This window comes from Bremia lactucae, linkage group LG2 (genome assembly GCF_004359215.1).
Source record: "Bremia lactucae strain SF5 linkage group LG2, whole genome shotgun sequence".
Classification (NCBI taxonomy): domain Eukaryota; phylum Oomycota; class Peronosporomycetes; order Peronosporales; family Peronosporaceae; genus Bremia; species Bremia lactucae.
The window spans coordinates 2923754-2940425 of record NC_090611.1 but is presented as its reverse complement, the minus strand read 5'-3'; the positions used below and the strand labels follow the sequence as shown (position 1 = coordinate 2940425).

Below are 16672 nucleotides of genomic sequence, written 5' to 3'. Positions count from 1 at the left end.
GGTTTACCTTGGCTCAGAAAATACGAGCCAAGGATCAGCTGGCAGCATCGATCCGTAAAGATGCCTGCCACTTGTTCATCAGATGGCCATCTGATGAACGTCTTGGAGCGTCCACAAGCGTGTGGATGTACTACGAGTGAGTGCGATGGCCTCACTTGTGGTACGGTCGTTAGTACAACCGCACAAGATCACAGTGTGATTACCAATCACAATGTGGAGTCAGCTGCCGGCGGCTGTGTTAATGCACAGGCAGCGCCGAAGGTCCACCACTCGAAAAGGTCGAGTGGATTGGGACATGAATGTACGCTTAGTGGGCGACATTCAAGGAGTATACCGGTTGCCCAGAAAGGACAACACGATGATCCAAGGTCGAGTAGAGAGTCGACCGTAGTGGACCCGACTGTGATAGCGCAATCACACTCGGAAGACGTTGAGGGAAGAGGTCCCCACGTATTTGAGGAGAAATCCCCTCAAATGGTAGAAGTTACTAGACTTCTAGATCCCGAGGGATTAATCCCCCGGCAGCCTGTGGATAAATCCCAGGAAGAAACCGAGACATTAAATGTCTTGGTTAATGATGGATCGAGAGTAGGCGCTTCTACTCTTGATCTGTATGCGCCTCCGAAGTTAACTTCGGAGATAACTCAATTACCAACCCTAGAACCTAAGCGGTTCTTGAGAGATCTGCATTGTGGGAAAATCAAGCAGATCTGCGTACTCGTCACAGAGGACGATTACGTAACCGACATTCGGTCAGCGGTAATTTTTGCAGAGAACGAACGGGTTCTCAGCAGCTCATCAATGGACGAAAATGTCCTCGATGAGAAGACTCGGATTGAGAGATACAGTACTCAATCTTGGGAGTCACTCAAGGGAAATCCTCTATACGAGGATTTAATAGAATTCAGGGATGTATTCCCTGAAGCAGTTCCATGCGAGTTACCTAAGGATAAAGGCACTCGACATGAGATCGAGCTCAAACCGGGCTCGAAGTACTGTGTCATGAAGCAGTGGCCACTGCCTCGTGAACAAGTACTTGCGATCGACAAATTCTTTGCCGATCGGGTAAAAGCGGGCCATGTGAGGGAATCAACTTCCCCACATAGCTCTCCGACCTTCTGTGTATGAAAGGCCACAGGAGGGTGGCGGATAGCGCACGCATTCAATAAACTGAATGCTGCAACGATACCGGCTCAAACGCCGATACCGAGAAAAGACGTAATCATAGACGGTATGTCTAAGAGTACTATCTTTTCTTCTATGGATCTGATGGATGGGTTCTATCAAATCCTTATGCGTGAACGGGACATCCCGTACACAGCAGTGAGCACCCCCAGTGGGATGCTCTGGGAATGGCTAGTGATGCCTCAGGGGCTTAGTAACGCCCCTGCAACACTCAACAGATGTGTAACAAATCTGTTGAGACCGGTGCGGGATTTCACACCGAGTTATTTTGATGATGTATTCGTCCAAAGCCGAGCCATGGACGAAAAAACGGACGTGGGAGTTCATAAAACTCACGTTCGTCAGGTTCTTACACTTATGCGAAAGCATAAGTTGTACGCACATCAAAAGAAGTGTATATTCGCTGCAAGCGAAATACCACCTCTTGGGTCCATCGTCGGTAAACACGGCGGGCGCTCTGATCCCGAAAAGATCAAGGCAATTACCGACTGGCCAGTGCCAGTCGATGTCAAGGGACTTAGAAAGTTCCTTGGATTAGCGACGTACTTGCACAAGTACTCCCGCCATTATGCCGAGATGATAGTTCATCTCTCTCGTCTCTTGAAAAAAGACAAGAAATGGCTATAAAACGCTGATTGTCAACGTTTCTTTAAAGGTATCAAGCAAAGCTTCATGCAATCGACCATCTTGGCGATTGCAGATCAAGACAGACCATTCCATGTGATCTGTGACGCCAGCGATTTCGCAATCGGCGTGCGTTAATGCAATACGATACAAACGGTGCGAAGCGCGTCGTCTGTTACCAATCGCGTCAGCTGCAACCAGCTGAGCGCAATTACCCAGTCCATGACAAGGAACTCCTTCCCATGAAATATGCACTGGTTAAGTTAAAGGTGTATCTTCTCGGAGATAGACCGTTCATCGTATATATGGACCATGCGTCATTACGCACGGCTGCAAATAGCCCACACCTCTCGCAAAGAATGGCGAGGTGGCTATTTTGCCGCGGAAAATAATTTCTTCGTGGAATATAAACCAAGACGATTTAATATCGTCGCTAATGCGTTATCACGCCGACCCGATTTTCGAGCCGGCTGCGCATTCCAACAGTGAAAATAATCATGAGGAACATAGATTCTCAAGGGATCACAAGGTGAACGCTGATACTATAACAGGCCATCGTTGTAGCTAAAGCGATTTAACTTAGCTTTCAGGTGCGACGGAAGTAAAATCTTTCGTCTAACAAAGTGATCCAACAGCAGGCGACAATGGTCGTCTTGACTGTAGCTCTCTTTGATCTCAGAGGCCAATGAGCTTGTCACGTGGTATGCTTTCAAGGCTGCCGACGTTGACGGCTGATATTGTGCTTTGGCACTAGACACACTTTTCTGGTGTCTAACCTCGAAGTCTGGTCTGCGCGATAAAGCGTCAGCCAAGGCATTCGACATACCCGGCTATATTCAACTTTAAAATTAAATTCAGAGAAGAATGTGAGCCATCTTGCCATTCTAGGCGAGAGGTGCGGTGAGTTTATCGCGGTCCGCAGTGATACGTGACCGAATAAACCACGATTGGTTCGGAGCCCAGTAGGTGCACACGAAACTTGACAAGAGCCTACTTTATTGAATGAACCTCTTTGTCATGCACGGGGTAATTCACTTCCGCGGCTTTTACAAGCCGGGACTGATACGAGATGACGCGGTCGACGCCGTCGTCATCCTTCTGCATGAGCGCGCTGCCTATTGCATAATGGCTTGCATCGCAGACGACGTTAAAGGGCCAAGACCGCTGCCTCTACAAGAGATTACTTTACCAATGTGAACTTATCTTCTTGTTCTTTTAATTAAACCCATTTGCATCTTTTTTAACGAGGTCAGATAATGGTTTAGTTTGCTCAGCATAATTCCTACTATATTTATGCAAGTAATTAGCGAGCCCCAGAAATCAGCGCAAATCATTCACAAGCCGTGGTATTGGCCATTCCTTTACTAATTTACCTTATCTGCTACTATGCACGAATACATCGTCAAAGTAATGTGGCGCGTAGGCACGGTGCTGACGCATCAAGTGAGCCAACACTCGGCTGGATGTCGCTGGTGCGTTTTTTAACCTTTGGGGCATCACGAGCCTTTCTCAAAGCATACCGCTTGGCCTGTTTTGGCTACATCAGACTCTCTCATGAGTACCTGATAGTAGCCATCCTTCAAATTCAACGCGGAAATGATAGTTGACTTTCCCATGGAGTTCAACAAAACATCTTTCTGTGGAGTATGGTCGCTGTGTTCAGCTAAATGTAAGCATGAACCACGCGCCATTTACCTGTAGCTTTAGGCATACAAAACGTCGGGCTGCAGTGAGGCGACTTGATCTCACGTACATGTCCCGCCTTCGCTTGCTTGTCGATGAATTCATCGATATAAACGACTTGTTCTTTCGGCAACGGCCATTTCCTCGTTACGCAATACTTGGTGCCTGGTTCGAGGTCTATTTCGTGCCCGATGCCTCTATCTGCTGCTATGCGGCTCGGCACTTCTCCTGGGAACACATCGCGCTGTTTCCACAGAACCTCAAAGAACGGACTATCTCTCAAGGCATCCCAGCCTTGAGTAGCGAGCCATTTATTTTGTCCATTTCTAGGACGCTCTAGTCCATTGTAGACGACGAGCAACAGTCCACCAAGTTCTCTTCTGGAACTGGTGTGACAATTTCGTGGATATTTCCTCCCTGTAATTCGGCAAGGAACAGAACCCATGACATTTCCGGGAGATTTACTGTTTCCTCGGCATTTTTAAAGACTTACCGGAGCACCTCAACTGAGAATGCTTCCGCAATTTTCTCTTTGACGGCCTCGAACACCTCGTTCGAAGACTTGTCCTCTTCAATAGGATCAGATCCAAAGGTCACTTGTTTAGACGTGCCTTTGATCGTCATAATCTGTAGGATACTCGTTCTTCGAGTCACCACGACCTTTGACTGGAAAGCGGGTTCGATTACTCTCCTGGCTAGCGCACCCTTTCCAACCGCACCAGGCTTTAGGCAATGTGCCGGTTCATGCAACGCTTGACTTCCTGTCAGCTCGCCGTCAACTGCCACAGGCTTTTATCTCTGTGCAGGAGCATGGGACACATGACTACTTGTCATCATCCTTTTACCACCCCATTTCCTTGAGCTGGGTAGGACAGTGTGACGTTTGAAATCCCGTCAACGCACCCTCAACTGTATTCGACACGACATCAGTTGCATAAGCCTCTCGCAAGAGCTATGTAGCGGAGCTACTTGACTCTTTAAGTTTATGAGAGATGTTTTGGCTGAAAGAGCCGAGAAGCTCTAAGGCACTGATTTAACGGCTCAGAGAGTCGTAGAATATCGCAAAACTTACCTTGTCCTTAAGTGATTCTAAGAACAAGAGGCAACTGGTGCCCAAAAGTATTTACCTTGAGAAGGTTCTTTCTAAGGTACCCCACTCCCGGGCACTAGCTGCCACTTGGTTCTACGAACCCCTGAAACCCTTAAACTAGGATTCATTAAGCTTTGATAGCTTGTACGACTCCCTGAGATGTAAAAAAACAGTAGTTCTATGAAACTAAGAGACTCTGTGGCTCTATCAGTCTTCCACTGTCTTATAGAGCAAGGTAGCTACGCTACACGTTACTTGCCTTTCTAAGGCTTTCGCTGCAATCTTTAAGATTAGAAGGAGTAGTTTCCAGACTAATTTAAATTTAATCGTATTAAAAAATTACCAGTTTTTACGAATCAAAACATGTTATTTCTGAAGGAAACACTAATATTTATTGCGAGCGTATCTTTCTAGATACCTCGCCTAACGGATGACGCTAGGCGTCATCTCCTCTAATGTGAATGCACCTATGTGCATCACGTACCCAAGGGTTGGTTACAATGCAAGCCACACCCGAGTGGCCCGTCTAATTACTTTATTAAAGTAATTGACCACCCCCTTAAGTACACCAAGTGTACTTAACATGGACTGTGTAACACAAGGGCAACTTTAGCCCGTTGCAATTGTTCTTCTGTCTATCATAGCTCAATGCGCAAGCCTAAAAAGGCACTAGACGCTTCAAGATCAAAGGGAAACTGAACTTTTTTCAATTATTTGAATCTAAGAACCTTACCTTAGCTAGTTTAAAATTAGATTTCGGCTGCCAGATTTTTATCTGGCAGCGACCACGTTTGATACCCATAATAAATGGGATTTAAGTAATTAAATATTTTAGAATAGGATATAACGGTATTTTACCCATAAAGTAAATGTACCACAACAACGGTTCTCCAACCAATGTGTGCTTCATCACACCCTCCCCATCAGACTACTTACACCGAGTGTAACATTCGCTTCATTTCCTCGTTGAGGTGTCCAACATTCTCCTGAGTTCCTCTTTGAGGTTGGAAAGAAAAGCTAACCGTTTGGTTGTGTTTTGCATTTCTTTGTCCCATTACAACTAAGCACCTTCTACGACGATGAGGGATTGGTGGACTATGAAGTCACACTCCGTCGGAGGATAAGGAAAAAAAGCGTCGCTCTTACACGACATCTCACGAGGATGACCGTCAGCGGCACCCGAATTCGTTCCCAGAACGTGGTGCCGCCGATGTCTTAACTGCAATGCGCAGGACAAGGACCCAACACTATCACGAATCCGCTCGACGGAGAGCAAGAGCGGGCAATCCTCATAAGGGAACAAGGTCGTCGTCGAGCTGCAGAGATAGCGAAAGCTTAAACTCACAGTGAAAACAGATTCACTCCACTTAGCGTGGAAGAGCGTCTCGAAGAGATCACGGGTCACAGCTCGACCATCTGGATCTCCGGTCCCACGGCGAGGACGCCGGAGGAGCTCGCTGCTTGCGAAGCTCTTCATGAGAGATACATAACGCCAAAGATAATGACGCGAAGTCAGTATTTGACGCGTTTGCGTGATCAGGCTCGTGAGGCTTCGGTGACGTCAATGAGGAAATTTCAGATCGTTTTGTCTCCAAACGAATCAAAAAGCGAAAACGACGTTTCGTGTGAGATTTGGGTCTATCGGACCCGCCGCCTCCGCAATAATTGGAATACTAGCGAGTCTGCGGATGTGGCTGATATTCATTTGGAACGAATCTTTGCTTCGATTTCGCCAACTTAAGGCCAAAGCCAGTTACGTCCGGCTAGTATGCCACAAAACTAGGATAGGCCTAGCCAATATTTAAGTGCTTCGGTTGAGCGTGCAACCATGGATCGAAGCCGCACTGAGGCTATAGATCCACCCATTCCCACTTCTAGTGGTGGGAAGCGTCATTTAACGCATGTTGACCCGGAGCTTGGCGCTTAAAAACGTCAACGGCGTACGGGCAATCTTGCCGAAGAGGTACCTCGAACTCTCAAGAGTTTTCAGAAGAGGGGTACCCTAGCCACTTCACCAGATACTGGTATTGACCCTCACTACGACGTCGCTTTAAAATTTTCTCCACGTGAAACTCAAGGGTTCCGTCGCGCATCAATCAGTGCGGGAGGGGGCAGAAATCTCGACGGAAGCATTAATTGTTTTAAAGCACGAGGTAAAACTTTTTCGCTGGGCCTTCCTCAGGTTGAGGGCTTTTTGAGGCGGTTCAAACTCGTCTTTTGATGCTAAAGGCAGCAACTTCGTTTAGAGGGCCAGCTGGACATCCTGGTGAGGATGCAGCAATCTGCGGCACGACCGCCTGCCACGGCGCAAGCGCCTTTAAGTCAACGTGGAAAGGGTCCCGATATGGCTTAAGCAGACCGATTAGGAAAGTTTAGCGTGTAAGCTAGGCCCTTCTTGGTCACGACTGTAAATGGTCCACTAAAGCGCGGGCGGAATTTGGTCTTGAAGACCGCGGAAACCAAGTTAGTAGGTAGATTTTAAGCGTTTAATAAATTTCCGTCTCCGACCGCATAAGAATTAATACAGCTTCTGCCTTTGGCATCTGCTTGTTCTTTTTGTTTGTCTTGGCTATCAGCCATCGTGCTACGTACATATCGTAAGACACTAAATCGCGTCGCGAGAAACTCGCTTACTTATTTTCGAATGGTAACAGGGCTAATATCAGCAAGTCTATTGGCTAATTCTCCCCCACTAAGCCCTGAGCCTTGCAGTGGTATCGTTACGGAACGCGTGGGTGGGTAAGACCGTTGACATAGAAGGAAGTATCGCCTGTAGAGGCATATACAGCGTTATTTAACGCAAACTCCACCACTGGCAGTGAGCTCCTGCGCTTTGGTTTCTGAGCACACACGTTGCGTAAAACGTCTTCAATGACGCGATTGACACGTTCCGTTTGGCCATCGGTCTGCAAATGGTCCGCAGTGGACATATCCAATCTGGTGCCAAGCACTCGGAAAATTAATTTTCAGAATTTACACATGAAACGGGGGTCTCGATCAGAGACAATTACTGGCAAACCGTGTTGATGAAACACGCGATCAATAAACAGTCTTGCTGCCTTCACCATCAATGGAATCCGGCACAGCCGCTAAGTGAGCCATTTTGCTCAAACGGTCAACAAAGACAACGATGCCGGAGTTACCGGCCGAATGTTACGGCATACCGAAAACAAAATCCATACTAATGGACTCCCAACAACCTATGGGTACGGGCAGGCTTGCCAGTGGCGCTGTAGCATGCGCCGAGGGTTTCATTCGTTGGCAATTTTCGCATGTTCGAAAGTATGTGCTGACCCATATATAAAGTTGGGCCACCAATAGATCTGGCTGACAGAGCCGTAGGTCTTTTCTCTACCGAGATGACCACCAAGGACAGTATCGTGTACCTCATAGAGGATTCGGTACTTCAAATCCTCATCATGAGGAACAACGACGCGCGGAGGATCCGCAGTGTCCGTGCAAAAAAGCAACAGGTCTTTATCGATAGAAAATCGATGTGAACGTGCACGCAAACATGCCGACACTTTACAACTTAATTCAGAACTCTTTAGAGCTCGTAACAGAGCTACACACTGTTCATCCTTGGCGTAAGCCGAATAAATTAATTCAGTAATAGGCGACATTATAGTCGTTAAATGAGAGAGCTCATAATCCGGTCTGCGTGATAACGCATCGGCCGAAGCATTCTGCTTGCCAGGCTTATACTTTACCTCGAAGTTGTATTCTTCGAAAAAGGATAGCCATCGATCCATTCTCTGTGGGAGATGGGGCGACTTAGTCGCCGTGCGCAATGACGCGTGATCTGTATACATCATAAACGGCTTAAAGCCGAGCAGATGAACTCTAATTGACGAGACCATACTTCGTTACCAGTAGCTCTTTGTCATGAGCTGGTAGTTCTTTTCGCAGCTTCAAGCTGTCTAGATTCGAACGCAATAACACGTTCACACCCATCAGCATCTGTTTGTAACAGAGCACTGCCAACGGCCAAATCTGATGCGTCACATACGACACTGAAAGGCCAATTTGGATTTGGCAGTGCCAGAATCGGGGCATGGATAATGCTATCCTTGACTGCTTGAAAAGCATTATGTTCTGTGCTAGTCCAGCACCATTCTGTATCCTTCTAAGGAGATTAGATAATGGCCTAGCCATATCAGCGTAATTTTCGCTGTATTTGTGTAAATAATTGGCGAGACCCAACGACTTACGCAAATCCTTTTGTTTTTTAGGAACCCGCCAATCTACTATGGCTGTTGCCTCAGCGGGATCCGCTCTAAGGCCTCGCTTCCCAATGAAGCATCCTCAAAAGGAAATTCTTTTGCGCCAAAAATGTATTTAGATGCATTGGCATACAAATACATTTTTGGCGCAAAAGAAATATCTTTTGAGGAGGCTTCGTTATTTGTGCGCATACACTCGAGCACTGCTCGCAAATGGTCTAAGAAATGGTTTTTCATATACGGCCGACCCTTCTCCGCACGACTATGGACAAAAATGTCACCAAAATAAGTCTGTGCATAACCTCGATGAGAGCGGAACCAGTTGCGTCACTAGACGATTAAATGATGCCAGGGCGTTGGAAAGCCCTTGTGGCATAATAAACCACTCCCGTAGCATACCGCTTGGGATGCTAACCGCTGTAAGCGGGATATCGCTAGCTCGCAAAAGCAGTTGGTAGTAACCATCGACTACGTCAAGCGCACTGTACATTGTACATCCCACTATATTGTTCTGAAGAGCATCCTTTCTAGGAATGGGTGTTTGTGCGGGTATAGTGGCAGCATTAAGCTTTTGATATGCATGTACAATGCGCCATTTACAATTTGGCTTTTTGACACGAAATGTCGGTGTCGGGAACCAAACTACTGTGTCACACGACAGTGGCCTTTACCAAGGGAGCAGTGTGACGTCATTGACGATTTCTTCCGTGCTAAGCACGAGGCTGGAATGGTACGAGAGAGTAAATCTCCCCAGGGAGATCTGCTCTCTCGTATTATTCCAGCCTGGGAAGATTTGCTCTCTCGTACCATTCCAGCCTCGTGCTTAGCACGGAAGAAATCGTCAATGACGTCACACTGCTCCCTTGGTAAAGGCCACTGTCGTGTGACACAGTATTTGGTTCCCGGAACCAAGTAAATTACATGATGGACACCTCTATCCGGAGGTAAAACAGACGGTGGATTAGTATATACCACATCTTGAAATTCCTTGGACAAGGAATAATTTGAATTCGTAGGATCTTTAAGGATCGATGACCCACTCCGCGCACTAAGTGCAGCTTTTGTGTCATCCAGGACAGCTTCGTCTAGAAGTGGCGATGAGTTTGACTCAATCATTGGTCGAATGACCACCATCTCAGATAAGTCGCAAGCCTTTATGGGTCGGCCGCACTCATTAATCGACATTTCGTCTAGCTCTAAAAGAGCATGTAACGAAGGGGTTGCCGCAAGGCTAACTATCCTCAATGTTACCGATTACAACATTTACAAACGTGTGTAATTGCTCACTTGTATCACTTTGTGAGGGTATAAACGCTTCGTGTCCTTCCTGTCTTGGAGTAAAGAGAATACGCCTTTTAGAGACCGGGACATTCACGTCCCCGTGTTTTCTAGTGGTGCCACTTCAGCTGATCATACTCGGTGGACTTAGACGTGCCACTCCACGTATCTCAGGGATATTACATCCTTGATGACTCGGCCTTAGACCAACAATGCTTTCAGCATTCAGTGAGTCGTTATTACAACGAGTGTCACTCGACGGAGTACGTGCCGTTCCACTTTCTTCTACTGAGTCGGGCTCAGAATTGATGTTTTCAAAATTGGAGTTTATTAACTCCGACATTCCATGTCTAAAACACTGACAGACTCTGTCAATGATCCGCGCCAATAGCGCTTTTGTTCCCTAGCAAAGGTGGGTTCATGACTCTCCTAAACTTTGCTATGACCATTGCGCGTGGCGCCTAAGGTCTTAGATCTACAATCGATTCATGGCTCATGGTGTTCTACCCAGGCCATACCAAGGATGAGATCAAATCTCGAATTCAAATCAAGGACAAGACAGCGTTCCATACTGTCAAAGTCCAGAAACTTTATACCTAAATTCAATGGAACTTTAAAAACAGTGACACGAGTCCCAGTCGCTAAGCGAACGGTGATTGTATCACTTCCATGCGCTTTAAGCGCCTCAACGTATTGTTCACTTCCTTCAAAGGAAAGACATCGAGCATAATTGCAAGACGCTTCTGAGTCAAATAAAATTGACCACGGCTTATCAAAGCCCTTCACAGTCGCTTGAGCGACTAGCAAGCCAGGCTTGTACTCTCGCCCCGTGCCATCACGCACAGAGCTAATTGGGTACAGGTTCTGTTTGCTCTCACCTCCTAGAGGTTTAACAGAGCCTAGGTCTTCCCCAGTAGGGCGCCCCGCACCTACTGGGTATCGACGTTTCCCGCACAGTACCATATTTCTGGTATAGGTCGGATTGATGTCCTTTCAAGCCTTTCGCGTATTGCGTAGGGGTCAGGCCGGACGTAAACGTTTCGTGCTTCCGCACATATAACATCTAAGGTGTTCTTATGCAGTTCCACAGCTTGAAGTGCCTCTTCTCCTTCCTCAACGAGGCTTAGATCCATGAGTTCCGGTCTAATAAACGGTACCCATGTGCTCGACGAGCTTGCACGGTAAACAGGCGTGCTAACACGAGCAGACGTAAAGTCGAACTCAGCGCGTAGCGCTACGGAAACTGCCTCTTCGAAAGTAGCAGGATGAGATCGGAATAATTCCGACTTGGCAACACCCTCATTTAGACTTCATTAAAACTGTTACGACTATTGCTTCTTGCACCGGGTCTTGATGCATAGATGCAATGAGAGTTCTCAACTCCTGGACAAAGCCCCCTAGGGTTCGTTTACCCTGTCGAGTCGCTAGGAGCCGTGATCGAATGCGAAAAGCCTGATCAGGCGGTGCAAACATGCTAGTCATTTGCTGTTTCGGCGAATCCCATGAGGGAAAAGCGTCGTTTATGGACGTACTGCACAATAGTGCCCACTCCATGGCTCTACCTCCGAGTTTGGAAATGGCCATAGCCACCTTTTGCCGTTCTGTTAAGAACAAGGCGGGATCAATGGACATTTTCATCTGCTTAATTTAAAAAGGGAGATTTTCTCCCTCTTTTCCCTCAATTGTTTTCACATTTACAGCTAGAGGACGAGCCTTCGGCTCTGAGTCAGGTACAGAGATGTACCGGGTTGGCATAGATGCCGCTAAGTGGTCCTGTACCTGACCGATCAGGGAGGCTTCTTATCGCATGAAGGCTTTGAGCCTTGCATGCAGGACCTCTGTCCCTGGGAGATAATGAATTCCACGTGTTCAAGCCCACATAACGTTTTGAGCTTGTCATAAGCTGCGCGTTGCGCTTCTGACAGTTCTGGAATATCTTCCAGTTTCGTGAGGGTTTAGTCTTGTAAAGACTCAGGCGTAGATTGACTACGAGTGCTACCAGGTGTAGCGGAGCTGCCTCGCTCCTGAAGTCAGAGGAAGACTTTTAGACTCAGAGAGTCTCTTAGTTTTATAGAACTAATGAGTTGAATAGCTCAGGGAGTCGTACAAGCTATTAAAGCTTAATGAATCCTAGTTCAAGGGATTCAGAGATTCGTAGAACCAATTGGCAACTAGTAGTGCCCAAGAGGATATACCTTAGAAAGGCTTTTATCTCTTACTGATCAATGCGCAAGCCTTAGAAAGGCACTTAACGCTTTAAGATCAAAAGGGGAACTGCACCTTATTTATTCATTTAAATCTAAAAACCTTACCCTAGCTAAATTTTAAAATAGATTTCGGCCGGCGACAACATTAGTTACCCATAATACATGGGATTTTAAGTATTTGGCTATATTAGAATAGGATAAAAGGGTGTTTTACCCATAAAGTAAATGTACCACAAGAACGATCTCTCCAACCGATGTGTTCCCCGTTACACCACCTACCCTGAAGGTTAACTAGTACTTACCAGTACTAGTGAAAGGTGCCCGTACGTTATTATGCATGCACAAAATTTGCCAATTTTATCAAACTAAAGGGATTTTACCAAAAACTGAGGACGATTCCCATTTTACATATGATAAATTAATCAGTAATACTTGCAAAGAAGTAAAAAATGACTTGGGAGAGTTTCCGTCTACAACAGTCCGCCAACACATATCATATCAACGATGGAGATCAAGGTGCTTTACTTTGCATCAGTGCGAGAGGAGATTGGCGTGCGTGAGGAAATACTGGAAATAGTGGACACTGGAATCGTGACGTTGGCTTCGTTGCGTGGGTTGCTCATCAAAATGTATCCGCATGTTGCAGCCATTATTGAAAGCATTGCGCTGGCATGCAATTTAGAGTACTCAGAGGATGACATGGCCCTTCAGAACGGAGACGAGGTAGCGCTGATACCGCCTATCAGTGGTGGCTGAAGGGCTTATATAGAGAAAAATGAGAGCATGAAAGTACAAGGTGGTTGACACCTGCAGAAGTAATTACTTGTTTATTTGGTTATTAAAATGCTTGACGCCCACTGTGCGCTGAAAAATGCTTTCTAAATCACATGTCATAACATCCGTAGATGGTGCAACCAGCATCTTAGGTCTCGTCCTAATGCTCAATCGGGTGATCCATCGCACACCTTTGTATAATGCTGTTAGCAAAAACATGCTCACCATAAATTGAAAAATTCGCACACGTCTACGTCGAATTTTCTCTTCCTCTTCACTAATCGGAGGCTCACCATGACGCGGATGCCCCGGCGGAAATACTGGTCGAGGCGCCAACATGGTTGCAATTCCAGCGCACATTGCTCTTATTCGCTCGATGAAGTGTATGAAACTAGCTGCATTCATACGATTCATCAACATCTAATGGCTTGGACAGCAGCTACACTCTTGCGTTGTACGTACTGATGCAAAAATTAAGGGCCTCAGCGTTCATGCCGAGCAGCTCTGTAATTTGACCAATGGAGCTCACCATTTGATTAATGTTACTAAGCCAGCCCAAACTTCCACTGTTTAGGTCTCCACTAGCTCCACCCATCATGCCGCCCATGCCCAATCTCGACATGTTGCCATAACCTCCATACCCACCTCCATACCCGCCTCCGTACCCGCCTCCATGACCTCCTCCATAGCCCCCCAGGCCTCCTCCATACGAGCTAATGCCCCCGTAACCTCCATTCCCGCCCATGCCTCCATACACACCTGTACCGTATGCTGAGTTCGGAGTAGCTCCGTAACCTGCGTAACCAGTAGCTCCGTAACTGGTTGTTCCGTACCCGGACGTGTTGTAATGCGTTCCGGTACCGATCGTCGAAGCTCCGTTTACTAAAGAGCCCGCATTTAATGATGCATTGCGATCCAATGTAGAATGCGACGTTACCGAGCTTCCGGAAGCCAGTTGAGATGTCACAGGTGCCGAAGAGGTGATGCCAGAAGGCGATGACGGACCGCCACCTATTGTCACCAGCGCGAGCATATAAATTATGATCGGTTAATGGTGAGCGGGCTAATACATTAGATCATCTTGCGCACCAGCTACCTGGGGCTTCTCCCATGGCTTAAAAGGCGCGGCGCCAGCGCTTGAGAACATGGTGCTGCTAACGTCTCGACAAAGGAATAATTTGAGATTTACAATTGTTGTGCTTTTTCTATATTCACAGATCGAAATTATTAGCAAACAAAAGACATCGGTGGTGCGGTTAAAAATGGATCCAAATATAAGCCTAACCGATCCTTTTTTTATGGGCTCTTTCTTCTAGTGTCACAATTGGTTATTTTTTTCTGTAATTGGTTTCAAATATGCAATTTTGGCGATGGTGAATATTTGTTTTAATTAGATCGATATGACATTTTAATGGAATATTTTACATGTAAGAGGATTTTTTTCTAAAGTGTTAAGCGAGTTAAAAAGAAGCTATAATAAAAATGTAGAATTCCTTGTGACAAGTAGTCGAAATATTCTGTGAGTAGCCGGAAGCATAGTTTACGCCCGCTTCTATTGTTGTATATGTGGTGGTGGCTTGACGCCACCACGTGATATTGTAGGTCACAAAATACAAATAAGGACAGTCTCTAATTTGGATTTGCAATTAAACAACCGTACGTTAGGTTGGACTTAAACTAAGAAAATTTGCTCAGGTGTTTTACTTAAAATAACTCAATACACGCCGCTGGTCTAAAGCCACGAAGTCGAATAAAATTAGGAGTGCATCAAGTACTGTAAGCTGATAATTTTCACTTACATATAACTCAATACACGTTAGACTAAAGCCACGGGCCTATAATAGAAAGACACAGACACTTGCTTATAAGAAGAATCGCAAGCGCATCAATTTTAGTTTTTTTTCAGTTGGAGAACCTCTGTGCCTAAAAATGTCCATTAATTTTAGTCTTATATATATGCAATTGCCCGTCGCCTCCTAACTTATGTCTGGCACTGTGTATTCCAACGCCACTCATAATGCTGCAGGGCATTGGCAAAGTGCACAAGCGCAGCAGCCACGACGCAAATGTGCCAGAGCTGGTGACTTGAAAACCACAAGTCGAAGCGGCCAGGAAAAAAACGCTCCGGAAACTTTGTCGCATAAATAATCGCTCCACTTGTGTACAGCAGCCCCATAAGAAGTAGCGGTCCGATCATAACCGTGACATGAGGATCAAATAGTCCAAAGTGCCACACCAGGTGCGATACGGGAACAACGCCAAAAAAGCCCAACGCCAAAAAAATGCATGTACGAGCCACAAGAAATTTTGGCGTCCCGAAGATTGGCAAAAGCGCCACGACAAAAGTTATGGAGGCCAGCACCGAGATGCACCCGAGATAGATGCTGCGCAACCATGGGTGGCAGTAAAACGAATAGTAAATTAAGGGGTAGAAGGATCCAGCAATGAGAATAGTAATGCCAGCGTAGTCCACACGCGATAAAAACAGGTATGTTGGGCGACTAACCACAAACATCAAATGGAACGTGGCACTACAAGTAAGGCAGATAACAGCGCTGGACATAAATGCGAAAATAGGCCAGTGCGGAACGTTGTGGGGACCGTCGGCACTGGCCAAGATATGCAGCCCCTTGCGTACACTCTCAGTCACGCCGTCCAGCTCCTCTAATGCAAATCTCATGGGTAAATCGGCTCCTACTTGGCTTGCCACATCTTGTAAAAATAATGACAGCGACTTGACCCGCTCACCCAATTGCGTCTTAAGATACTGAACTTGCTCTAAAGAAGCGCCACGCACCTGCCCTCCAAGTCGCATCGATAGCGCACCCAAATCACTGCGAAGTTGCTCCAGTTGAGCACCAATCGCGTCAGAGAATCCACCAACATTTTTTTCCACTAAGGCCTGGAAACGCTCTATACTGGGCAGCCGCTGCAGACTGTGGTCGAAGATGATGTTGGCCACTTCGTAATAATTAGCTGGGGGTAAATAGTCTGCTGGCGGTGGGCAAAGCTCGGGAAGAACACAAGCAAGCAGCAATCGCGGCGTGTGATGGCCCTCTACAATCCAAAACGAATTGTCGTCGCACCAAACTTGAGTGCTAAGTCTAGAAATTACCGTAGTTTCGGCCGTAGGATACAGCGCGTGGCCTGAAAATGCCAGGTACGCCATAAGTGTCAAGAAGATGAAAGATCCAACCATATGCGTCCACACATTAAGAGTCTCATTATGCAGCTCGAAGAGTGACAAGAAACAGTCACGCGCAGAGTAGTGCAGTCGGTAGCCCGAGCGAATGTACGAGTTGTCAGCCAAATAGGCGAAGCCTTCAGCGTGTAGTCGCTCAAATGTTTGAAGCTTCCCATCGTTTTTCCGCGAATAAATACTTAACTTCTCCATCTTAGCGTTTCTAAAATTTTAATATGGCTGACAAAATAAAAGCGGAGGCGCACGCTGTCGGTTACAACTCTACTTTGGGCGACGGCACACATAAAATACCGAGTCAGGAAAAACTGCATGGATCGGTATTTTTGCTTTTAAATTAGCAGTTTAAGTGCTGACAAATACGCCAGGTCAAATAACAGCTGTGAGAGCATTTACACAATATTGCCAA

General features: G+C 46.4%; 3 protein-coding genes across 3 annotated transcripts; 1 reads left to right on the top strand and 2 right to left on the bottom strand.

Annotated features, from left to right (window-relative positions):
• Positions 1-12725: 12725 nt before the first annotated feature.
• On the bottom strand, positions 12726-14211 carry CCR75_002754 (uncharacterized protein; the record flags this gene model as incomplete). The annotated part of the gene is made up of 3 exons (XM_067960851.1): positions 12726-13459; positions 13527-14075; positions 14154-14211. The coding sequence occupies 3 exons, from the start codon at positions 14209-14211 to the stop codon at positions 13110-13112; spliced, it is 957 nt and encodes a 318-aa protein (XP_067822180.1). The 3' UTR covers positions 12726-13109.
• CCR75_002755 (uncharacterized protein) lies at positions 12795-13046 on the top strand (the record flags this gene model as incomplete). The annotated part of the gene is made up of 1 exon (XM_067960852.1): positions 12795-13046. One exon carries the CDS (start codon positions 12795-12797, stop codon positions 13044-13046), a length of 252 nt encoding a protein of 83 aa, XP_067822179.1.
• An 834-nt stretch (positions 14212-15045) lies between the features above and the next one.
• On the bottom strand, positions 15046-16458 carry CCR75_002756 (uncharacterized protein; the record flags this gene model as incomplete). Its single annotated transcript, XM_067960853.1, has 1 exon — positions 15046-16458. One exon carries the CDS (start codon positions 16456-16458, stop codon positions 15046-15048), a length of 1413 nt encoding a protein of 470 aa, XP_067821895.1.
• Positions 16459-16672: the final 214 nt, after the last annotated feature.